The 26016-nt window shown below is 40.2% G+C and overlaps 1 protein-coding gene and 1 non-coding gene across 2 annotated transcripts in view; both read left to right on the forward strand.

Moving 5' to 3' along the window:
- ZBED3 (zinc finger BED-type containing 3) overlaps positions 1-17219 on the forward strand; it is a 35824-nt gene extending 18605 nt beyond the window's left edge. The window contains exons 2-3 of the mRNA XM_043979298.1: positions 8363-8472; positions 11508-17219. Of these exons, the coding sequence (XP_043835233.1) occupies positions 11558-12208 (651 nt within the window). The 5' untranslated portion in view covers positions 8363-8472; positions 11508-11557 and the 3' untranslated portion in view covers positions 12209-17219. The remainder of the gene's footprint in view (positions 1-8362; positions 8473-11507) is intronic.
- LOC122737859 lies at positions 4055-4143 on the forward strand. Its single transcript, XR_006354611.1, has one exon. It is a non-coding gene; the product is annotated as a small nucleolar RNA SNORA47 (small nucleolar RNA).
- Positions 17220-26016: the final 8797 nt, after the last annotated feature.

The following is a 26016-nucleotide window of genomic DNA, read 5'->3' on the forward strand; positions in this document are numbered from 1 at the left end:
TAGCTTTTACTGCTCAAACCTCACAAGATATCTTGGAGTTATGGTCTGGACTTTAATTTAAAGTACCATTCCTGGGGCAGCTAAGTGGCACAGTGGATAGAGCACCGGCCCTGGATTCAGGAGGATCTGAGTTCCAATCTGGCCTCAGACACTTAGCACCTACTATCTGTGTGACCCTGGGCAAGTCACTTAACCCCAATTGCCTCACTAAAAATTAAAAAAATTAAAAAATAAATAAAGTACCATTCCTTGGGGCAGCTAAGTGGCACAATGGATAGAGCACTGGCCCTGGATTCAGGAGGATCTGAGTTCAAATCTGGCCTCAGACACTTAACACTTACTAGCTGTGTGACCCTGGGCAAGTCACTTAACCCCAATTGCCTCACCAAAAAACCAAAAACAAACAAATAAATAAGTACCATTCCTTAACCCCAAATCACTGACTCTCATAGATTGGCCAACAATAGGTCTCAGACCAAGCCTCATTGGCCATTGTTTGGCCTCTTAATTTTGAACACCTCAAACTATGAACTACAGAAACCAAATTAGTGAAATGGAGCTTTTTTGACTAGGAACCCAAGGTAGATGGCACAGTGGCCAAAGCACCTGGCCAGAAGTCAGGAAGATCTGAGTTAAAATTCAGCTTCAGATACTTAGTAGCTGTGTGACCCTGGGCAAGTCACTTAACCCCAATTGCCTCACTAAAAAAAAAAAAAATGAGGAGAAAAGGAAATGGCCAACCACTTCAGTATCATTGCCAAGAAAACCCCCCAAAGGAGTCACAGAGTCGGATGTGACTGAAAACGACTAAACGACAACAAAACATCATCTAGGTTCTTAGTAGTCCTATAGTTTTGCTATAGTTTGCTGAGTAAGGTCAACATATAACAAGGTGTATCTGAAGAAGCACTCAATATTGTTTATCCTGTTCCAACAGATATTTCTTTGCTGCAGTTAATATTCTGGACCATATATCATTTCTCTCTTTTTAAAGCAGATATTACTTGGAATGAACAGTAGGTTGTTGTGTTGTTTTGTTTTGTTGTATTCCTGTACCTTGCTAGTGTAGCCAAAGAGAATATTTCCTCTGATCTTGTTGCATAAAAAAAAAAGCCACAGAGTAAAACCTAATCGAGTTCGTTCACATGTCCTCTGTATGCATCCCCCTTGTTTACAAGTTAAAAATCTGTCCACTCGAGTGACTTTGTCTTGGGGTTGTTTCTTTTGATTTCCACAATACAGTATCAAAGCGAGTGGAAACAACCATGTTTTCCCATCAATGCCGTCATTTGGCAGGTATCTGTGCTTTTCTGTTCAACATAGCCCATATTTGTCGGGGTTTTGATACCAGGAGCGTTGTGCCTTGCTTCACATCTCTCTACAAACATCTTTCTACATGTTCAGACAGGCATAAAATAACACAGGCTGGTGAGCAAGTGTGGTGTTTTTTCAGCTTGTGACTCAATCTGCTGTAAGCGTATATTTTTATTATAATGCTTGCTGACTCGACACACTTAGATGCTATTCACTGAAATATTGGAATTTTCCAAACATTTGGATGGCTCATGGGACAATGGAATAGAATATTTGAAATCAGACATATGGTTGCCATACTTGTGTGAGATACAGGAGTAAATTACTGTGTTTGCTTAGGTAATCAGGCAATTCGTTCCCTGCCCATGGTTTGTTAGGAAAGCCTGTCCTCTCCATTCACCCCCTTTTAAAAAGGGTTTCTTCCCAGAAATAAGTAAGGTAACTAGGATAGGAGGCAGCTGATGTCTCAGTGGATAGAATGCTGGGCCTGGAGACAGGAAGACCTGAGTTCAAATGTGGATTCACACTTTTTGTGAGCATGGGCAAGTTATTTAACCCAGTTTGCCTCTATTCCTCATCTGGTTGTTTGTTGTTGTGGTTGTTGTTGTTGGTTGTGGTTGTGGTTGTGGTTGTTGGTTGTTGTTGTGGTGGTTGTTGGTTGTTGGGGGAGGGGAGGGGCAATGAGGGTTAAGTGACTTGCCCAGGGTCACACAGCTAGTAAGTGTCTGAGGCTAGATTTGAACTCAGGTACTCCTGAATCCAAGGCCAGTGCTTTATCCACTGCACCACCTAGCTGCCCCATTCCTCATCTGTAAAATGAACTGAGGAAGGAAATGGCAGACCACTCCAGGACCTCTGTCTAGAAAACCCCAAATAGAAAAGGGGTCACATGGGGCTGGACTCAACTGAAATGACTGAACAACACACTAGGATAAACAGTAATGTGCCCTATCTGAGGAAACCAGATAGAGACAGTCTTCTCCAAATTGGTTTGTTGGAATATAAATTCTCCTAAATCTGTCTCTTGGAAGTTTCTAACTATTACTCCTCCCTTATCCCTTTGGCACCAGAATAAGTCTTCCAAATGAAGTTATCACTTCAAATGCTACTGAGAGGTGAGACTTAAGTTAATAAGCATTTATTCAGTAGGACCTATGTGCCAGGTACTGTGCTAAGCACTTGGGATGAAGAGAAAGATGAGGCATCATAGGATAGTTTGAGAGTATATATAACATATCAATCACCTGTATTTCACAGTTTTCATCTAGATAATTTTTTACCAGATTTTCTTATCTATGCATTTGTTATTGAGAAGGTATAGCTGGTGGAAGTTTTCCACATATAATGATGTTATTTAATTCTATAAAATAGGCCAGTGCTGTTGTATTAATCCATAAATTAATTTAGGATTGCCATTTTTATTCTTACTTGTATATCTATATCAACATATTTAATTAGGCCGCTGTCCCTTTAGAGAAGAGAAGCTAGCAAATTAATGAACTGGGATTTCATTTACATTTCTTTTGTCAAGGATAATTATTTGTTTTAAGCAAGTTGGTCAGTCTTGATTAAGGCTATTAGTGTCCACGATTAAATAAAATCATTTTTAATCTTTTTGCAAGTCAGTCTGATTTTCACAGTGTTTTATGGTCTGTATCTGGAACCCAAGCTCAGCAGAGACTTAGAAATGCTAATTCTATAACGAAGGTACAAGGTTTTAAACTAACAGATAATTAGTCTTAATTTTGTAAGTTTAAACAGAATTAGAGTTTATGAGTGTCTCTCTCTTAATAAAGGCATTAACTGGATCTTTGGTCTTTAGCCTAATAATAATAATTCGCATTTACATAGATTTTTTTTTTTTTTTTTGCTGGGCAGTGAGGGTTGTAACTTGCCTAGGGTCACACAGCCAGTAAGTGTCAAGTGTCTGAGGTCAGGTTTGAACTTAGGTCCTCCTGAATCCAGGTCCAGTGCTTTATCCACTGCGCCACCTAGCTGCCCCCCTACGTAGAATTTTAAAGTAGGAAGCGCCTTCCTTTATCATCACACTTTACATATGTACAATATGCCACTTGGTATGTATCTTTCTCCATACTTTGTTGAGGTTTTGCAATCTCAATTTGTTCTCTTTTCTCCATATTGCTCTACTTTTGAGAATTTAGCCTCTCTTTAAGTCAAGAAGGTCACTTTGAAGGAAATCTTTGTTTCCTGTTTGTGCTTTTTAACTACCCATAGAATAGAAATTGTGCCTGATCCTGCAAACAAAGTAAAATGTTTTCTTATAATGTACAGAAGCCCCCTTTTGTAAATCATTTACATTTCCTTACATGTATGTCCCCCTATCAGAGAGTCCCTCATAACAAAGAATGAAAAAGAAAAAAATAGTTCTGCAAAACTACCCAGGGTTGATATTAGATGGAGTGTTTCATTCTCCTATTCCCCCACATCTTCAAAGGTAGAGGCAATGTTTCTTTTCATCTTTTTGTTGGGACCAACCTTTTTTTGGTCATTACCATTTTGAGCCCCTTCTCAAAAGAATCTTTGTTGCCTTCATTCATAATTGAAGGAAATGCTAAATTTCAGTCATAGGTTAGTGAAAGTAAAGGTGTAGTTCCCCTCCCCCTCCCCATTCCCCTTAAAAGTCTGTCCCTGGTCCCTCTTAAGAACCCCTGCTTTAGAGAATTGTAATCTCCCTAAGGTAAACAGCCTAAGTCCAGAAATGGGATACACATGTTGTTCACGGAGGACAGAGAAGGTAAGGCAGTTGTGTACCGTGCTGCCCTCTACTGGTTATTGCCTCCGACAGTAAAGTGATGCTGGAAACATTGGCCTTCCTCTAATGCGTGGAAAGGAATGAGCAATGCTTCACTTGCAGACAGTAATCCAAGACTCCATTTCTAACTAGGGTAAAGAGCGTTTTTGGCAAGCCTTAAAGCATCGAGTGGTATGAGTAGTTCTTGGGCTTACATGCTTTTTAAGTACTTGTTAGTAGAAATCCGTAGCATATAAAATATGAGTTACTTCCAAAGAAATAAAAGGTTTTCTAGAGATTTACAGTAGAGGGTTACCCTTCCCTGCCTCCTCCCCCCATCCTAGAAATTACCTTGGTGCTTTGGTGTCAAACTTGGAGATAGAACTGGGTTCAGATCTTTCATTGATGCTTTCTTAAGAACTGTTTCTCTGTACTTAAAATCTTTTTTTTTTGAAATGTGTTTTTTCTTTTAATGTAAACAGTATTTTTTCCAATCATATATAAATATAATTTTCAATATTAATTTTTATAAGATTTTGAATTCCAAATTTTTCTCCCTCTCCCCTCCCCAAGGTTGAAAGCAGTCTGATATAGGTTATACATGTACAATCATGTAAAACATATTTCCACATTAATCATTTTGTGAAAGAAGAAACAGAACAAAAGAAAAAAAAAGCCATGAAAAACCCCAAAGAAAGTGAAAATAGTATGCTTTGATCTACATTTGGACTCCATAGTTCTTTCCCTGGATGTGGAGAGCATTTTCCATCATGAGTCTCTTGGAATTGTCTTGGATCATTATACTACTGAGAAGAGCTAAGTCTATCATAGTTGGTCACCGCACAATGTTGCTGTTTCTATGTAGAATGTTTTCCTGGTTCTGCTCACTTCACTTAGCATCAGTTCGTGTAAGTCCATTTTTTCTGAAATCTGCCTGCTCATCATTTCTTACAGCACAATAGTATTCCATTACAGTCATATAGCACAACTTGTTCAGCCACTCCCCAATTGATGGGCATCCCTTTAATTTTTAATTCTTTGCCGCCACAAAAAAAAAAAGAGCTGCTGTAAGTATTTTTGTATATGTAGTTCCTTTCCCTGTTCTGTGATCTTTTAGAGACATTTGTGGCACAGGATGGAGAACTGTCTTGGAGACCAGGAAGCCCTGGGGTTCAAGACCTGCCTCTGACACACGGCCGCTCTATGACCCTAAGCAAGTCATTTAATTGCTCAGTGCATTAGGCAGCTCTCTAAGCTTATACATTGCAGAGAAGGTATGGACCTGCATTGGGAATCCAAGTTTCCAGTCTCTACTCCTATTTTTTTTTTTTTTTGGCAGGGAGGGCAATGGGGGTTAAGTGACTTGCCCACGGTCACACAGCTAGTAAGTGTCAAGTGTCTGAGGCTGGATTTGAACTCAGGTACTCCTGAATCCAGGGCCGGTGCTTTATCCACTGCGCCATCTAGCTGCCCCCTTACTCCTATTCTTTTTAATTAATTTCTTTTATTACATGGTATTTATGAACCTGATGGCAGCTAGGTGGCACAGTGGATAGAGCACTGGCCTTGAAGTTGGGAGAACCCGAGTTCAAATGTGACCTCGGACATTTACTAGCTGTGTGACCCTGGGCAGGTAAGTCGCTTAACCCCATTGCCTCAAAACATCTGGGGTCATCTCTAGTTGTTCTGGTCTACAGCTTGCCAATGGATTCAGATGGCTCTGGAGGAGAGAGTGAGGTTAGTGACCTTGCACAGCCCTCCCTCACTTAAATCCAGTTCACTGCAAGTCATGACATCACCCTGATATCATGCTCCTCTTCAGGAACAGAGGACAAAACAACAAACAACCTTTGAACCTAAGTGTCTTGTTTCTCCTGCTAGATCAAGGGCATCAGAGGGGACCCCATTTATTAGTCTTTGTATCTCTACCTAATGTGCTTTTCACCTAAGTGCATAGAGGCTCAGTAGACAGTTTGTCAGAGCTCTAGGTCCATAAATTAGATCTCTAAGCCCATTGCTGCCATCTGCTTTGCCACTATTCTTAGCACAGAGGGGAAAGGCAGCTAGCATGAGCATCCCCTTTCCCAGCTCAGCCACTTTACAGTTAGCATCTCTCCTCCAACCATCCAAGAATTTGCCTCCAAGACTTTGGGAGAAATGAAAACTAGCTCCTGATAAAAATGGGACTCCCGAAGCAGGGAAGGAAATATACTGTTTGTTCCAAAGCAGCAACTTTTGCTGCTTTTACACTCGAGTGTAAAAATATTATTTTTCTAAATATTCTATATTTCTTTCCCCTTCAGGCATGTGTCATTGTATGGACGTGTGGGGTGGGAATTCTAGGAATAAAAGAAACCATTTGGGGTTCTAAGGAATGGGTGGAAGTCACAGCCCCTCAGAACTTCCTTTGACATTTAGTTAAGGAAGTCACAGAATTTAAAAGCCACTTTCACTTAGGAGAATGAAAAAAGGCAGCTAGTTTCTATCCAAGACAGCTGAATGCCCTTAGGATCAGAGATTTAGGAGCTGGGGGGAATCTTAGAGATCATTTAAACCAACCTCTACTTTTAACCAAAGAGAATCCCTAATCCCTAAGGGATTAATTGACTTGCCTAAGGTCACCGAGGTTGTAAAAGAGTCAGAATTTGCACTCAGGCCCTGACTCCAAAACCATGGCTTTTATTTTGTAGATAAATGATGCTTTATTAGGCAATTCATCATACATGTGTTTGGCTGACTGTAGCGTAACTATAACTGTAAGAAGTTTAGAGTCCAGAGTTGAAAGTTCATACTATTATATATTTAGTTTGATCTCATTTTGCATTTACATTATGAATTAATTATATCATCGCAGCCCTAATGGCAAAGAGCTTGAAACTAAAGGGGTATCCTATCAGTTGTGGAATGGCTGAACAAGTTATAATGAACAAATAGAATATTGTGTCAGAAGAAATGCTGAAAGGGATAGTTTCAGAGAGATCTGTGAGGACTAATATGAACTGATACAGAGTGAAGTGAGCGGAACCAAGAGAACAATTTATACAAAAATCTTTATTAATAAAGAAAAATAACTTCGAGAGACAAAGAACTCGGATCAGTTCCATGACCAACAATGATTATGGAGTAATAGTGCTCAAGTGGGCAAGATGAATTCGAGATGAATCCATTTTTGGACATGGTCTGTGTGGGAATTTGTTTTGTCTGATACTACAATTTTTGAGGGTTTTTTCTTTTATTTTCAGTTTAGGGGGAGGAAGAGAAGGAAAGGGAGAAGGAAGGTAGAAACAGGCTTCCCCCCTAGAAAGAGAACAGAAGGAATCACAGACAAGCAAAATAGGTTCAAAATTTACATGTTGGATTTATATATTTAAGAAAAGAATGTACTGTTATTGATGTTTAACAACTTCAATAAAAATAAAAGAAAATGGGCAGCTAGGTGGCGCAGTGGATAGAGCACCGGCCCTGGAGTCAGGAGTACCTGAGTTCAAATCTGGTCTCAGACACTTAACACTTACTAGCTGTGTGACCCTGGGCAAGTCACTTAACCCCAATTGCCTCACTAAAAAAATTGAAGAAAATGAGTTTTTACTCTTTATTCTTTTTCCTAGTTATTCTGAACAGAAGAGCAGTTCCAAGGAGAATCCTCATCAGGGTCTGCTGCTGTTAGTGCAGAAAATGACCAATATCAGTATGATTGGCTTTGACACTGTAGATCTGACCTAGCTAGAAACTTATTTTTCAGCTTTATTATTTTTCCCTTGAAATGAGGTCCTTGGAGAGCTCTAGACCTAGAAGTCTTAAATGTGTAATAGTATTTTTTCCCCCACTTAAATTGCAAAAGCCAGGGGGACAGCTAGGTGGTGCAATGGATAGAGCACCAGCCCTAGATTCAGGATGACCTGAATTCAAATTCAGCCTCAGACACTTGACAACTTATTAGCTGTGTGACCCTGGGCAAGTCACTTAACCCCACTTGCCTCACCAAAAAAATAAATGAATAAATAAAAATTGCAAAAGCTGAGATTCTGTGTGGTATCTTTTCTTTTGGGAGACAGCATTGTAGTAATGGAATCGAAGTAATTTAGACTTAGAAGACCCGATTTCTGGTCCTAGCTCTAGACACTTTTTTGTCCTTTTACTGTGAGTAAATCACTCAGGATGTCCTGAAGCTCAGTTTCTTCATCTGTAAAATGGGAGTAATACTGGTATTAGTGATCTACTGGGGCTGTTGTGAAGAAAATGAACTAACCCAGAAAGTGTTACATAAATTCCTTTTTTTGTTCCCTTCTACCATAGGCATGATGGATGGTGAATCAGTAACCCAATAGAAAAGGCTCCTGGAACTGGTTTCACTGAATTTTTTATGGATATTGTGGGGGAAAAAAAAACCAAAACATTCTGAGTAGGTAAGAATCTACTGTTTTATTTCCTTATTAGAGAGTAGCTAAATGAATAACCACATATTTGGGCAGCAGGGGTGGCGATGGGAAAGAGGAAGAGTGCTTTATCTTAGATCAGTAGAAACAATATTTTGTGTTTGTTTTTATTTTTATTTTTTTAGTTATTTTTGCTGCAATGATTTGGGCACCTGCTAGAGCCTGTAAGAGGGAAAAAAAACCAAACAATTTTCTGCTGCTAGAAAATTTTCCATTCTTTTTCCCTAAGGCTGGCCCCCAACTAGGAGTTCATCTGTCTCCTCCTTGTCAGTATCTTCTCAGAAGTGACAGTTAACACTGCCAAGCAACACTCCTATATCCTCATCTACCTTTCAGATGAAAGTTTTATCCAAATCCCAAAGACAGGTCAAAGGTTCAAGAATTAGATTTCCACATTTCTCTCATTAGAGCTGTGTTTACTATAGGTTTTCAGAAAAAAATAATAAAATGTGGAATATTTTCTTGTTTCCAGTGTCAACAGACAACAATGTCAGGAAACTTATGTGAAAACCAGGTTTATTACAAGATAAATGAGCATCCATGTGTAACCCAAAGAGTCCACAATCCATAGAGAAGTTTGCATATTTATGAAAGCAGGACAAAGGAAGGAGGAAGAAACAAAACTATCTAAAGGGGGATGGCACTGGAGGGGGAAAGGTGCAGTAAAGGTGGAAAAAAGGCCAGAACTCCTTGTGAAGGGGAGGAGCAAGGTGATGGCAAAAGTAACTTTTCCCTTGGGAACTGCTGAAGATGGGAGCATCTGCTTATCTACAAGGGTCCCAGCTACACATGCAAATTTTCCCAGTCTGGAACAGACTGACTGGTGCCGGTCTTAACTCCCAAGGACACACAGGGAATCCAGCTTGGTACCCCAAACAACAAATCATATAAGCTGGTGGGGGAGTAGGCTTTGTCCTGGCACATTCAGGGTGTGACAATTAAAAAGATCATAGTTTTCGGCTAATTTAATTACATTGTTAATAAAGTCAGCATGTTTATTAATAAAAGGATGGTCATTTGGCCATCTCTTAGACCAAAGACCCTTCATTGCAGTAGGTTCAGTTTTTATGCACTTTGAAGAGTAGGTGTTCTTGAGGGGTGGCAGTCAATTGGTCAAAAAGTAATGAGGGGGGCAGCTAGGTGGCACAATGGATAGAGCACTGGCCCTGGATTCAGAAGGACCTAAGTTCAAATCTGGCCTCAGACATTTGACACTTACTAGCTGTTTGACCTTGGGCAAGTCACTTAACCACAATTGCCTCACCAAAAAAAAAAAAAAAAAAAAAAAGTAATAAGAGGGGCAGTTAGGTAGCGCAGTCACCAGTCCTGGACTCAGGAGGAACTGAGTTCAAATTCAGCCTCAGACACTTGACACTAACTGTATGACCCTGGGCAAGTCATTTAACCCTCATTGCCCTTCTTCCCCCCCCCCAAAAAAAAGTAATAAGAAAATTAATATTACAGTGAGAGACTGGGCTATATTTTAATGAGGTTCTTGGAGTATTGACTTGGATCACCCAAATCTTGGTCAAGGAGACAATTTCCATGTCAGGAAGAATTGACACTTTTCAGATCTGTCTGAGCAAAAACAATGAGCAGGAATGTACCCATTAGCCCAAACTTAGAATTTCTTTTACTGTAAGAGAGATTTCCTATAATGGTTGGTTTCTAGATGAGGAAGTAAAAAGGAGAAAAGCCTTGGTCCTAATACAGTAATTAAATACAAGAGAGAAATACTTATTTCTCACAAGGACCTCCTGCATGCTCTGAGTCCAGTATTTCTGGAAAATGTGGCAACTCAAAAAAACAAGTTCAGGGGACCCCTTAACAGCCCTTGACACCAGTGAGTAAGGTAAAGTGGTTTGATGTATTTTTTTAAGTGGGCAGAGAGAGACCAATTAAGATTTAGACATACTATAATTATAACACCCATTTACTGAGCATTCACCTTTCAAGGAGCTTAACCCAGTTTTCTAACTAAAGCTCATTAATTTGAGCATATGTATTGCTGAAGCATACTTGTTAGAAGAGGCGGTTTTGATTTGTAAGGGAATTTCTGGTCATTGGGAATGGAATATTAGAATAAATTTTCTATAAAAAGATTTAGTACAAAAAACTTGGTTCAAAAATAAAGACTAAACTGTAAAAAATTTTAGTATAAAAATTTTGGTTAAATTTTAATAGAAAAATTTAACAATATAGACTAAATATTCTGAAATTTTAGTATAAAAGCTTGCTATAAAATACAGACTAAATTTTCAATACAAAGATTTAGTACAAAAACGGTACAAAAAGACTAAATTGTAAAAATTTTAGTATAAAAATTGTTAAAAATTTGATATAAAGACTAATGTAACATATAGACTAAATATTCTGAAATTTAATATAAAGGCTTGCTATAAAATACAGACTTTTTCTGTAAAAAATTTGGCATAAAATGTAGAATTAAATTTTCTGTAAAATATTTAGTATATAAAATACAGATGGTTTTTGTAAACAATTTAGTACTGGTATAAAATAGACTAAATCTTTATTAAAAATTAGTATAGGGGGCAGCTAGGTGGCGCAGTGGATAGAGCACCGGCCCTGGAATCAGGAGTACCTGAGTTCAAATCCAGACTCAGACACTTGACACTTACTAGCTGTGTGACCGTGGGCAAGTCACTTAACCCCAATTGCCTCACCAAAAAAAAAAAAATTAGTATAAAATATGGACTAAATTTTCTATAATAATTTAGTATAACTATATGATTAGTTTAAAATTTTAATATAAAAATATAGATTTAAATTTTCCATAAAAATTTTTTTTACCAAGAAAACCCCTTAATATATAAATACCAAAATAGAAACCCTGTTGTCTCAGATGCCTAACTTTGAGAAGGCTCCCTCTCTATGAAGGAGAAGAAATGGTTTCCTTGAGGGCAGAATGATTGTAGCTACTGTGATTTTAAGGTTTGGGGCAACATCACATTTTAATTCTCTTTTTTCTTCCCCTTGATGTAAAGGGCCTGGAATAATGATTGAATTGTGAAGAGTCAGAGGGGAAAAAAAAAAAATGGAAGAAGGCGGCTCTTATATTGACACCCTCAGAATCGTCGCCCCTTCAGCCCATGGCCGGGGAGCACGATACTCGGAAGCCTGGGAGTACTTTCATCTACCCTTGGCCCACTCTGGCCTCCCTGCCAGTCAATACGCCACCTGCAGGTTGTGTGGAAAGCAGGTCAGCCGGGGCCCAGGGTTCAACGTTGGGACCACAGCTCTGTGGAAGCATCTGAAGAGTATGCATAAGCAAGAACTGGAAAAGAGTGGTCACAGACAGGCCGGCCCTCGACCAGAAGCGGCGCCTCCCCTTCCACCCTCTCCGCCGGGTGTAGAGGGGGACTGGGGGCGCTTGATGGAACAGATGGGAGCCCTGGCTTTACGGGCGAGCCAGCGAGAGAGGGAGCTGGAGAAGAGAGAGAGGGCAGTGGAGAGGAGAGAGCGAGTCCTAGAATTAAGGAAAAGGGCCATTGAAGAGGAGGAGAAGGATTTATCCGAGAAGAGGCAGGAGCTTCAGGCTGAGAAGGAGGGACTGCAAGCCCGCCTCCTGGAAATATGCCAGAGGGAAAATGCTTTGGCCCTGGCTACTGCCCCTCTGTCCACCCTGATCAAAGAGGAGCAAGAGGATCATGGTGAGGGCTACTTAATAACCAAAGTCCTTTTCTAGACCGTTGGCCATCCTGAAGCAAAGCTGAACCCCCCATGCTTTCTCCCTGCTTAGACAGTAGTCAGAGCGAGACATCTTTAAACCTTTCTTGGTGTTGATCCTCATGAGTTTATGCTTACTGGGCACACACAGAACATCAGTCTATAGCTCTTTATAGGCATCTCTTCATCACGACTCTACTCTCCAGCCAGCTCCACTTCCTGGGCCCCTTGGCTCCAAGGGAGAGTTTTGCCTTAATGTGCCAAGTCCCAGGCCTCCATTACACTTCACGAGAGTGTCCTCACCAGGGATAGTGCCTTCCCTGCAGCTTTTAGTTGTTGTCTTCTCTATTAGACTGCAAGCTCCTTAAGAACAAGGATACAATACTTCCTCATTTGTATATATCCCCAGTGCTTAGCACACTGCATGGCACATCATCAGTGCTTAGCAAATGCTTTCTCTACTAAGGGTACAGTTTTGGAATATGAAGAAACTCCCTCATGGAGGAAATAGCCTGAGACAGAGCCAGTGAACATTAGTACTGAGATGGGAGGCCTTCCAGCCCTTCTGAGGCCAGAGCACCAATCACATACAATGTGGGTTCAAGCCCCTGGAGTCCCGAATAACACTGGAAGCCGCTGTGCCCAATTATAGATTCTCTTCTTACGCTGTGTGCCTGTCCACAGAGCAGTCCTGTAAAGCCAGGGCCTAGATAAAAGTTGTATTCATTTTGCTTCGAGTTTAGGACAAAGCCCAGGAGATGCATTTGGCTGGTGTCTCCTTAGTCTGTGAACTCATCCTCCCAGACCTTTGATTCCCCCTTCTCTTTTCATTTGCGTCCTCACGGTCAGTCCTTTCACAAATGCTTTTGCTGTTATTATCTGGTCATGTCTGACTCATTGTGACCCCATTTGGGCTTTTCTTGGCAGAGGCTGGAGTGGTTTGCCATTTCCTTCTCCAGCTCATTTGACATGAGGAAGCTGAGGCAAACAGGTTTAAGTGACTTACCCAGGATCACACAGCTAATAAGTGTCTGAGGCCTGATTCGAACTAAGGGAGATGAATCTTCCTGACTTTAGGTCTAGCACTCTACTGTACCACTTAGCTGCCCATGTTCTGACTTTTCACACTATCGATCTTACCACTTCCCACCCCTTCACCTTTTGTTATTATTTATTTCTATTCCTGGGCTGCCAAGAGCTTCTTAAGAAAACCACAAAAAATGAGACCAATACAGATTCTTATTCTCAAACCTTACCTGAGTCCTCGCTGCTGCTTGGCAATCTTCTTATTTAGCTGTTTTTTAACTTTTATCAAATTCTTCAGGACAGCCATTTCACACTTTCCACAAACTCCTTAAGCCCCTACTCTTCCCCCTATATATAGGCCTCTCAGCAAATGCCTACTTCCTGCTTTATTGAGGGCCTTCAGGTGTGAGTTCCCCCAGCTGCTTCACTTCAAAGGTCATACTTCTCTTTATTCTCACTTTCCTTCCTGTCTCTAGGAAATCACTCAATTTACAAGTATTTATTAAATGGCCAGCAGCCAAGGTGTCTCATTGGATAGAGGGTTGAGCCTGGAGTCAGGAAGACCTGAGTTCAAATGCAGCCTCAGACATTTACCAGCTGTTTGACTTGTCACATCACCTTCGTTTGCCTTAATCCACTGGAGAAGGAAATCACTCCAGTATCTTTGCCAAGAAAACCCCATGGACGATATTGATGCGGTATGGTTCATGGGGTCACAAAGAGTTGGACATTACTGAACAACAACATTAAATGGCCAACTATGTGTTCAACACTGGGATTACAAAGAGAAAAATAAAACACCCTACCTTCTGAGAGCTTCCATCCTACCAGGAAGAAATGAGTTCCTATTTCATGGCTGACCTGTGTTTTTGGTCCCATTCCCTCCCTCATTTTCCAAGAAAATGTCCAATAAATTTCTCTCCTTTCTGACATTTCAATCTTTTTCTACTTTCTCCTTTCCTTCCATGTACAAATGCATTCAATTCTTCTTTATACCAAAGAAAATTCTCAACTCTGATAATTGTTCCAGGTGGTAATATACCCCTTTCTTCCTTCTTTTCACTGCCAAACTTCTTGAAAGAATAGTCTGTATATTTTTTCGTGCCTCTACTTCCTTCTAGAATCCATTCTAGAATCCCTTGAAAATTAGCTTCCATCCCTTCTGCAACATCTCCCATATATGTCCCCTGTTTTCCATTATGACTGCTGCTATTGTAGGCCTCACCTTTCCCCCCACTCTTGCCTAGACTGTTGCCTCCTAAAACATCTCTCAGCTTCTAGCCTCTCTACTTTCTCAAATCCATCTTATACATTGCTGTCTGAGAAATTTTATTAATGTATAAGCCGCTGCCCAAATATTTTAGGGGTTCTCCATTACCTCCCTAATTGGGGTGCCTGGCCTTGGTGACCCTCTGAAATTGGATCCCAGTATTTTTCAGCCTAATTTCCTGCTACCTCCAACAATGTAAACTTGAAGGGGGAGATTGGGTTTTTGTATCCGTAGAAACTAGCATGATGTACATAGGAGGTACTAAGTAAGCATTGGATGAATGAATGAAGACGACTCTTCTACACACGTACCCTGTGTTTCAGTGACACTGGACTTAACAGTCATTAACTATTTGTAAAAGAATCCCTTGCTTTTATATGATAAAATAGCTCATATAGAGCACTTAGCTTACTCCCTGGCAATGGACTTACTAGCTTTTATTTTAAATAAGTCCCACCCTGCTCTGGATTTCAGTTTCTTACTCTGTAAAATCAAGAGGTGGAAGTAATCCGGAGTCATTAACCTTTTTGACATCACGGACCCCTTTGGCAGCCTGGTGAAGCCTATAGACCCCTTCTCAGGATATTGTTTTTAAATATGTGGGGTTACAGAGCAAACCAATTATATTGAAATACAGTTATCAAAATTTGGGGGGGGAGTATATGGACCCCAGATTGAGAGCCCCTGGCCTAGATGATCTCTGAAGCTTCCTTCTACCTTTAAATCTTATGATCTTATGATTAGGGGCAGCAAGGTGGCACAGTGGATAAAGCACTGGCCTTGGATTCAGGAGGACCTGAGTTCAAATCCGGCCTCAGACACTTGACACTTAATAGCTGTGTGACCCTGGGCAAGTCACTTAACCCTCATTGCCCTGAAAAGAAAGAAAGATTTTATGATTAGGCTAAGGACCATCCCAGCTAAGAGCGGAGAGGTTTCTGTCCAGATTGCCAGCTAGCTTGTGATTTGTTTATTATAGCAACACATGAGAACTGAATACTGTGAGGGTGGAAAGAGGGCCCACCCACATGGATGAAATCATAGACTTTTCAAGTATTGAAGACATAAATAGGGACTGAAATGCACACACATTGTTTAGGGGAAATTTTAGTTATATAGAAACCTGACAGTTTTTCCAAAATAGCTTCCATATGTAGATAATGAAAAATCAATAACAAATTTTAGAAGCTGTTATAAATAAATCCAAGAAAATGTAACAAATCGTAAACATTTTCTGCCTGCCCTCTTCCCTGTTCTGGAGACTTTGTCCTTTCCCACTGATGAAGGAATGTTGATGTTTATTTAAAGCCCTTTATAATCTAGTTCCATTCTACCTTTCCAGGCTTATTACATGTTTCTGCCCTCCCTGTAATCTACAGCCTAGCCAAACTGGCCTCCCAGCTGTTTCCACATGTGCACAGTTCTTCTGTTTCCTTCCTTGCCTTCACACAAGCATCCCTGAGGCTTGGAATGCATTCTGACCTCATCCGTGCATTATAGAGTCCCTAGTGTTCTAAGCCAAGTTTAAGAGCCACTACCTAAACGAAGCCATTTCTTATTCCCCACCCCTCACAAATGGCTGTGCTCTCTGCCCCCCTCCCCCAAATTGTCTTGCATTATTTTGTGTTGGGGGAAGGGATGGAGCATGCCCAGATTCATCATACCTGGGTTCTAGATGACCACGTGGAAGCTTTGGGGGGAACTTGCTTCTAGCCATGTGTGACTCATACTGAGGGCTTGTTCCTTGAATATCAAGGAGACCCCTTTTTTGGGTGTGTATCCAGGAGACCTGATGACTATGGATGCATGAAAGGGAGCAACCCACCTCTTCATCTCTTTCTTTGTACCTATAGATTATATTGAGACAGTCATCTGTCAGTATGTGGCAGCTAAAAAGCACATCAGGCTAGGCAAGGCTGAGGCTGTGTTTGGGTGCTCCCTTAGTGTTTGTTCCTTTTTGATCTTAGACAAATAAGCATCCCAAGGTGCATATGTCCAGGTTTGGAGGCAACCTTGTGAAACTGAGAGGTCCAGAGGCCTTGGGTGCAGTCAGGTTAGACCTGTTAACTAGTGGAAAGGGAAACTTCTTCATCAGAGAGGACAGTCATGGAAAAGAGGGTTTGCCTGGGTCTGGCTGTTTTACCAGCAGAAATACTGGAAGTTGTATAGATGGTACAGAGCTGAGGTGAAATGTAAAGTGCCTTATTAGCACAACTACAGACTGCTGTCCTGATGAAGTTTATATTATCACCTTCCCAGCAAGTAGGGACAGTAGTTATAAGTTGTTATTGTTTTAAGTTTGGTTTATACGTGTGCACTGTAACTCTTTAGTTTTTAACACGCCTCATTTTTATACATGAGTAAACTAACTTATCCTGACTTTATAGTATACATTAAGTACCTCTCTACTTTGGGGGTGAGGGAGTCTAGATGTGAACCATAATCTAATTTACTCTAAGGAAAAACTCTCCCAGGGTGCTGGGGTGGTAGTCCTAATGAGCCAGTGAGGGTGAATCCAAATTATTAGAGGGCAGGCTCCCTAGGACTGGACCCTCTCCATACTTCATGCTTGGGTGTGAAGGTATGGGACATGGACTGGGCATACTACTCCAGCCCATGTGCCCTCTCAAGGTTAGATGCATGTTTTGTATATACTTATTTTTTTTTTGGGGGGGGGGGGGAGGCAATTGGGGTTAAGTGGCTTGTCCAGGGTCACAGAGCTAGTGTCAAGTGTCTAAGGCCACATTTGAACTCAGGTCCTCCTGAATCCAGGGCCAGTGCTTTATCCACTGCTCCACCTAGCTACCCTTGTTTTGTATATACTTATAAGTGTACATGTTGTTTCCTTCTCTAGAACATAAGCTCATTGAGAGCAAAGATGTCTTGTTTTTGGTTTTGTTTATGTAGAAGGCAGGAAATCTGTAAAAGACTTTTTACCTGAAGGCCTACATAAAGATGAGTCTCTTATACCGTCCTCTCCTGTTCTACGATGTATATGGAAATGCTATTTTAGAAAAAGGAGAGAAAGAAAAGAAGGACATCGAAGCAGCTTTTTGTTAAAAACAGAGAGAGGAGAATAAAATGGCCAGAAAGAAGCACAGACAAACAGGACAGCTTTGAAAGCTACAGGTTGAGATGACATAGCCAGCTGTAGATGATAGAGATCTGTGGTTTCGTGGACAATCCTTCCCTGCTCCTTCCCCACCAACCCCACCATTCTATGGATGTAGAAATACCTTATTTGTTCATTTCAGAATAAAGATGAATTTTGAAAAGAAATGTGTTGTTTGGTGTTTGCTATGAAACAAACTGAATGAAAAAAATGTCTGAATAAAAAAAGATTGAAAATAAATAAAAAAGCAAACTGACTGTACTGAAAGTCAGGCTGAGTATAGGTCCTCGCTCCTTGATTTCAGCTCTACTAGAGGCTGGTGTCTGGTGTCCCCCATTCACCACAACAGGAATTATCACTACCTATTCAAGTCAGGTGGTGACTGGGATCTACCTGAGTCTGGCCAGGTGAGCTCCCTTCTCTCTAACTGCCCAGAGACACAGGACTTGCTAATTTACAGATAAAGGAATGACCATAATTGGATTCCTTGAAATTTTTATCCCACTTGAAGCTGCTCCAACATAAGATTCTCCTACACCACAGGTATATTTCGTCTGCTGGAAGCTTGAATTCCACCCCTTCCTCCTGCCCCACCCCTCCCCCATACACCCACTTTAATTTTTAATACGTTTTTTTTTGTTACCAACTGTGTTTTTCCTTCTCACAATTTGAACCCAGGATCTCCAAGGGCTATTCTATTTCCAGCACACAGTAGGTGCTTAATAAATGTTTACTGATTGATTTACATTGACCTAACATTTCAGACATGCCACTAGGAAGCATCAAGTCTTCACTCCTGCAGGGATTTGTTTTCATTTGCCTTCATTCATGGAAGGTAGACTCAGGGTCAGTTAATAACCACTTTATTATATGATCTCTCCCTTAGGAATCAAGATAATTGAAGGGAGGACTCTGGGCCCTCTAGGCCCCTCTATTTCTGCTGCTGCCCATTTGTGTCCTAAGGAAATCTGGCTGATGAATCTCATTTGATTCACTGTAAGGTTCTTGTGATGTCAATCAATGCAAACATAGAAAAAACTTCAGAAAAATACCCATAGTCCCATACAAGGAACCATGGACTAACAATGAGACAGTAACATGCCAGGTTTATAGAGGGGACATAATCAAAATATGGACAGTGTAAGTTCTAAAATTCTAACTATACTGTCTAAAATATCTAATGAGTGTTTGCCAATAAATTATAAGCTTTAGCAAGAGTTAGACTTTTAAGCATTTATTAAGGAGAATAAGAATTTGGTGAAGAGAGAGAAAGAGGCCTAGATTCAGCTATCTATCTCAGGAAGCCCACATTTCTGCTCCACTCTCCACTAGAGTCCTGATGAAAGAGAGTGAGAGAACCAGCCTCGCTCCTTCGTCCTCCCACACGCCTCCTGTGAAACTGGGAACATCCCATCCACATGTACACACAGCTCCAAGCTAATTGACTGGTAGTTTTGATAGACAGTACCCACAAGCAAACATTACTTCCTGATGCCAAAGAAAAGCTGCATGGCTTGCCCTTAGATTCCTTCTCCTCATGGCAGAGCTTTCCTACAGTAACTCTCCAACAGGTGGCATCACTCCAATTGTTATGGTCACCTCTTTGTTTCTTTGAGGAACATGCAGTGTTTCCTTAACGAAACAGTCAGTGAGGTGGTAGAAAAAGTCCAGTTCTCTATAACACAGGCAGAATTTGGACTAACCTCACTGGGCCCCTTGAGGGAATGGGGCAACTTTCCAAGCCTGTAAATATTTGGGTTTTTATAGGGTTCTTGTCTAGGTCTATTAAAAACCTGACATTGAGGGAATAAGGAGCCAGGATCTGGAGACTGGTGTTGGTATGTGCTTAACAACAGTCACAGGAGGTAAGACATCTGGAGAATTGGTGGTTGGTCAACCAACCAACCTTATCTCACAATTTGTCTCTGCCTCTTTCACCCACTGTTCTTAGGTCTGCTCTATGGGCCAAGATGGATGAATCTAATTTTGAATCTAACCAATTACAATTATCTAGCCAATGTCTCCTGTTATTCACCAAAAGCATATTATGAAAGGCTATTGAATGTTTTGTTAAAGTATAGGTAAACTATAGAACCCCCAGATCTACCAATCTTGTAATTTAACCCAAAAAGGAAGATGTTAGTGTAGAATAATCTGGTTTTTGTTTTGTTTTTTTTTTGTGGGGGTGGTATTTATTAATTCATTCATTTACTTATTTATTTTTGGTGAGGCAATTGGAGTTAAGTGACTTGCCCAGGGTCACACAGTTAGTGTCAAGTGTCTGAGGCCGGATTTGAACTCAGGTCCTCCTGCATTCAGGGCTGGTGCTCTATCCACTGGGCCACCTAGCTACACTAGTCTTTATTTTTTTAGGCTGGGTCTCTTTCTTTTGCCCAAGGTGGGAAATTCAAGGACTACTCATAGGCCAGACCCCACTTCAGAATGGTATAGGAGGTTTAACCTGCTCCATTTTTTGATCCAGGCTGGTTTGCCTCCCCTCATAGACAACGTAATGGCTTTGTGCTCCTGGAGGCTCACCACACCGATGTTGAATATGTGTGCCTTACTTCTGAGATAAATTTGTTTAGCTTGTATATATCTTGTTTGTACCTACACATAAATGAACTACCCCAATAGAATGTGAGCTCCTTGAGAACAGGGACTAATTTTTTTGCCTTTGGTTTTTGTTTTTGTTTTTGGTATCTCCAGTACCTAGCATATATTAAGGAGTTTCTTGTGCCATCAATGGACTCCCCCCAATAGAATGTGATGACATAAACAGGACACTGACTTACAGCTCTCCTGCTGGCAACAGTCTACCGAAGCCAGGAGGTGTTATGGGGCAGCACCAAAGTGATGAGACCCATTCCCTAAAACAGCAGAACTCCTACATCCACATCAGTGCTACCCTCTTCAAAGTCATCATGTTGGGAGTTCTGTAGTCATTCCAGTGCTGTTGCCATTGCTCTAAGCACATCAGCCGCTCCTTTTCGAGAACAGTCTCCACAACCAACATGACTCAGTCTTTTGCATGTTTTCAATGATAGCATTTAATTTTTTAGAAAGAGACAAATGATATTTGGAGGCAAGTCTGGTGAATGAGGTGGAAGAAGTAATTCTATTTGAAATATTTTTCCCCCTTTTGAAAATGTGACTATAAGGCACTGAGACTGATTTTTTGGTCACTCATAAACTCACTCTGATAATGCTGTATGTGAAATTTAAGTAAAGGTACCATGGCCATTTTAGAGATTAAAAGCCCATTTTTAGTGAGTTAATGGTGTGAATGTATGCAGACAGTATTGGGGGTAATTGCATATTTAAATACTATTAAATATTTCTTTTTATGAAAGCCTTGATTATGATATTCTCTGAAAGCTGATTTCATATTATTAAAATAGTCTTTAAACCATAACATAAAATGCTAATGAAAGCTTTATTATTTCAGTATATAGTCTCCTGTGACTTTGATCAAGATAAGTAATGATCAGGTGAATGACTTGGCAACCTTCCTGGCCTCGGAAGTCTTTTTATATAATAGGATACTAAGTAAAACTTTGTCACGTGTTAAAATACATTTGATAATACTCCAACTACTTCCCCAAATCATCTTCTGCTTCCCTGCCAATGAAATTTTAATGTAGATGGCAAAGGATGGTGGGGTTTTTTTTAAAAACACTTAAGGCCTGCAGGAATTTTTGCAAAGTCAATAGCCCTTACTCCATAGGCATAATACATTTAAATTCTCTCCTACCTCTAGAGGGGCTTCTTGACTTATGCATATCAACTCAAGTTTCTAGTTTGATCATATTTGAGGTTCGTTATTTTGCATATATCAATACTGCGTTGTCTGAATTTAAGAACTGTGCAGCTACAATTTGTTGAACATGTAGCGATTCACTGTTATCACTAATCAGTTATTTGAGAATATTCAAATAAAATGAAGCCTCCTCAACAGCTCTACCATTCTGTCAACATTGTATTTGTTCAGGGTTATAGTTGAGGTCCAAACCCCTTCCTGCCAAGGGCCAGAGCTAAAATTGAGTCTCCTGGGCTTCCTCTTTCGAGAACTGAAAGCACAGGTGAGAGGGGGTAAGTGGAATTCTTTACCTTTTTTTTGTTTAAACTTTTTTTTTGGGGGGGGGGGTGAGGCAATTGGGGTTAAGTGACTTGCCCAAGGTCACACAGCTAGTTAAGTGTCTGAAGCTGGCTTTGAACTCGGGTCCTCATGACTCCAGGGCCGGTGCTCTATCCACTATGCCACCTAGCTGTCCCAATTCTTTACCTTCTTTTGGGTTGCTGGTGTCCTAGACCAGGGCTAACAAACTCAAATAAAAATAGAGCCACTTATTAACTCTGAAAACCATAAATTAATATTATGTTGTATTGTATTTTACTTGTTAAACATTTCCCAATTACATTTTTTTTTTGCAGGGCAATGAGGGTCAAGTGACTTGCCCAGGGTCACACAGCTAGTAAATGTCAAGTGTCTGAGGTCCTGAACCCAGGTCCTCCTGAATCCAGGGCTGGTGCTTCATCCACTGTGCCATCTAGCTGCCCCCAATTACATTTTAATCTGTCAGGCCACCACCCTCCTGGGACTTCGGGGGTATACCCTGGGCTACAAATTTGATGTCTCTGTTCTAGACATGGAGACAGCTGAAGTTGCTTTATCTTTAGCTGATATTTTGGCTTCGAAGAGGTTTGAGAATCTGTGAGGATCAGAGAAAATGCCTGGTCTTCATGTGACCGAGAAGTACTATCAATTTGTGACATTTTTAGTTCCTTGGATGAAGTTGTCTTCCAGATCTGACTGCCGTATAGCAACGCTGACAAAATGTTCGTATTGCAAAGGTGGATCTTTACTTTCATGAGAAGCTTGGGGTCAGGAAAGGAGCTTTGCAGTTTCCCAAAGGTAATCAACCCAAACTGTGCACCTCCTCCCCATCAACTCTAGGCCCTTTATTCCTCTGCTGATCCCAGATGGAGATGCTGACAGATAAGCTCCAAAGGGGGCCCAACACAATGCACTATTAGTGAATGGCTTTGGCCTTATATTTATTAGTTGTCTATATATCTTGACTATCAGAACCATATGTATATATCTATATCTATTATAGATCTATATCTAAGGTTGTGATAGTCAAGATATATAGACAACTAATATATATATATGCATATATATACACATATATATATATTCTTTTCTAATCAGATTTTATTGGCTCTTGTTTGGTCATGAACACAGACACTATAAACAATTTGTACATTTAAAAAATGCTAGAAGGGGCAGCTAGGTGGCGGAGTGGATAGAGCACTGGCCCTGGAGTCAGGAGGACCTGAGTTCAAATGCGGCCTCAGACACTTAACACTTACTAGCTGTGTGACCCTGGGCAAGTCACTTGACCCCAATTGCCTCACTAAAAAAAAAATGCTAGAAAAGTCTAAAATTTATGCAGTAGTAATCCTTTTCTCAACTGCTATTCAAGTGACTTCCTTACTTTCAGTTTAGAGGCAACTCTCCCTAAAAAGAGGTTATCAAATACCAGTATCCTGAATATGGATAAGGCATTAAGTTTTTTACAAAGTCCTACTAATTCTGTATTTAATAAAACTAACCATTTTCCAGTCTTCTACAGCTCATTAATAAAATTACTGGGGAAAAAATAATAGTACCATTACCAAAGAGGACAATGTCACAGACAGCACACAATTGATCCAACACACCAGAGAGCCATTTTATTTGGGAAACAATTGTACTGAGAGAAGAAGTTTACAGACTAATTAAAATCTTTAAAATTCAGGATCACAACTCCAAGTTGCTATCTCTACTTCATTGAATTTGATATAAAAAATGGAGTGTTAAGTCTATGCAGGACAGTCATTACCTTCCTAATCAACATTCTATCATAATTTCTGGCTGTATCAAAAAAACCAAAACTGTAACCAATGGAATCAGCACATGACTTCGGCTCTTTAAAGGGGACTCTATTAAATAAAGCTACTCTAGATTGGCTCACACTTAGGTAAATATGGTTTAAAAAATTAATCTGATATGGTGGAATTGCCTCCTTTAAAATATGTTCCTAAAGCTACTAAAAAACTGGCATTTACAAAACAGTTGATAAAAATATTCCTCTGAATTGTACAAGAGAGGAGTAAAAAAGGTACAATTGTTAAAAGACTTGGTAGAAGATAATCAGATTGAGTTTCTTTCTCTCCTGCAAAACTGGACCTCTTCATTTTCAGTTTCTCTCTTTTCTGCAGGCAAGCCCTATTTATTCTCCTCTTGGTCAATTCTGCTTGTTTCCCTTTTGTGCTTTTTAAAAAATCCTTTTGTGTGAACTTTTGGTCCTTAGATTTATGCTTCTCTGCTCTCTTTTTTGTTTGTTTTGTTTTTTTAGTGAGGCAATTGGGGTTAAGTGACTTGCCCAGGGTCACACAGCTAGTAAGTGTTAAGTGTCTGAGGCAGGATTTGAACTCAGGTACTCCTGATTCCAGGGCCGGTGCTCTATCCACTGCACCACCTAGTTGCCCCTCTCTGCTCTCTTTTTTGTGCTGAAGTTCAGCCTTTGCAAGGACTGGTTCAATAAACAATCTTGCTGACCTCTTCTTGGGCTCCTCCCTTGTAGAGCTGACTTTTCTCTTGGGGAATCTTGGCTGTGCGTGTGGATCAACTCTTTCTCCCCAGACTGGCAAGCACCTGTGTAGGCATTTAGGGTTTGGGGTTTGGGAAAAGGGCTGTGGTTGAGAATGCTTCTTTTTAAGTCAAAGCGCCAGGCTGCTAGGACCACCTTATAGATATTGGATCCAATTTTTTTTTTTCTAGTTGACGACCTCCCTTCTAATCCTAGATGCATTTTGTTTACGCAAGTTTTCCAATTTCATAACCCACCATATCTACTTTATCTCTTGCAATTGCTTCATTGTTGCTTTAATTAAGAATTCAACCACCCCCTGAAGTGTTGTGAAAATGTAAGGGATGGGGGGGGCGCTAGGTGGTGCAGTGGATAAAGCACCAGCCCTGGATTCAGGAGTACCTCGGTTCAAATCCGGCCTCAGACACTTGCCACTTACTAGCTGTGTGACCCTGGGCAAGTCACTTAACCCCCATTGTCTCATGGAAAAAAAAAAAGAAAAGAAAATGTAAGGGATCTGCTTCTCTTATTTTTTTTTTTTATCTTTAATAATAAATCACATGTGGAATATGGCAAGATGCTGGTCTATACCTAATTTCTGTCAGAAATTTCAGTTTTCCCAGTGGTTCTTGTCAGACAGTGAGTAATTTATGTTTTGGGGCTTATCGAACATGGGGTATTTTCAAATGTTGCAAAATATAGAAAACCTCAGGTATTTATTATCAGAACATACTTTTGGGATGCTGTCAAATATATTCTTCCCACAACATAGGTACAAAGGTCTTTGGAAAATACAGCCTCTGAATTTTAAAAATATCTCCAAATTCTACAACTTAAAAAGCAGTGCTGGGGCAGCTAGGTGGCACAGTGAATAGAGCACCGGTCCTGGAGTCAGGAGTACCTGAGTTCAAATCCAGCCTCAGACACTTAACACTTACTAGCTGTGTGACCCTGGGCAAGTCACTTAACCCCAAATTGCCTCACTAAAAAAAAAAAAAAAAAACACCAAAAAAAAAAAAAAAGCAGTGCTGTCATCCCTCAACATTTGTAGGTTTTGGTTATTTGTGGATTGGTCATTGACAATTAAATGGGAATGGAGATTTGCAGTGTATTGTGGAAAATCAGATGATGTGCATATGTAAACTAAAAATATTTTTAGTAAGTCATAAATGCATACTGCAAATTAATCTATTTTATCATTTACCACCATAAGTATATATAAAGGGTCAGCCAAAAGGGGCCTGATGTCTTACTAACTTTTTGAAAATTATTTTTTTTGCCATTTGAAATTTTATTTTTCATATATAATATAAATTCATTTCCTACATATACTGTAGATGATGCTATGGTATTGTAAATTAAAGACAAAAAATAAAGGAGTCATTAAATAGTCATGAAGCCTACCCTGTACATAAATTTATTGTAAAGTTAAATTTTGTTAAAAGTTCCAGTGAGCTAAAAAACTTCACGCTATGCACTCTTTGGGAATGCCTCCTCTGTCTACCATCTAGACTCAGTCGTATGATTTTCTCCCAGCATTAGTTGTCTGCTGAGCATTAGGTAGAAGCAAATCCATGAAGCACATCAGCAACTGTGAAGAATATGCATAGTGTGAGATATTCATCTCTCTTGCTTAGAAACCACAACTTTTTAGTGGACACAGTATCTTACTTTGTTTTGAGTGTTAAGTAAATACGATCAGAACTATTCAAAAGTAAAGGTTTGGGGTGGGGCCTAGAGTTATTCAGTTTTTCACATTTGAGGGGGTTCTGCATTTCTAC

This window comes from Dromiciops gliroides, chromosome 1 (genome assembly GCF_019393635.1).
Source record: "Dromiciops gliroides isolate mDroGli1 chromosome 1, mDroGli1.pri, whole genome shotgun sequence".
Taxonomy (NCBI): Eukaryota; Metazoa; Chordata; class Mammalia; order Microbiotheria; family Microbiotheriidae; genus Dromiciops; species Dromiciops gliroides.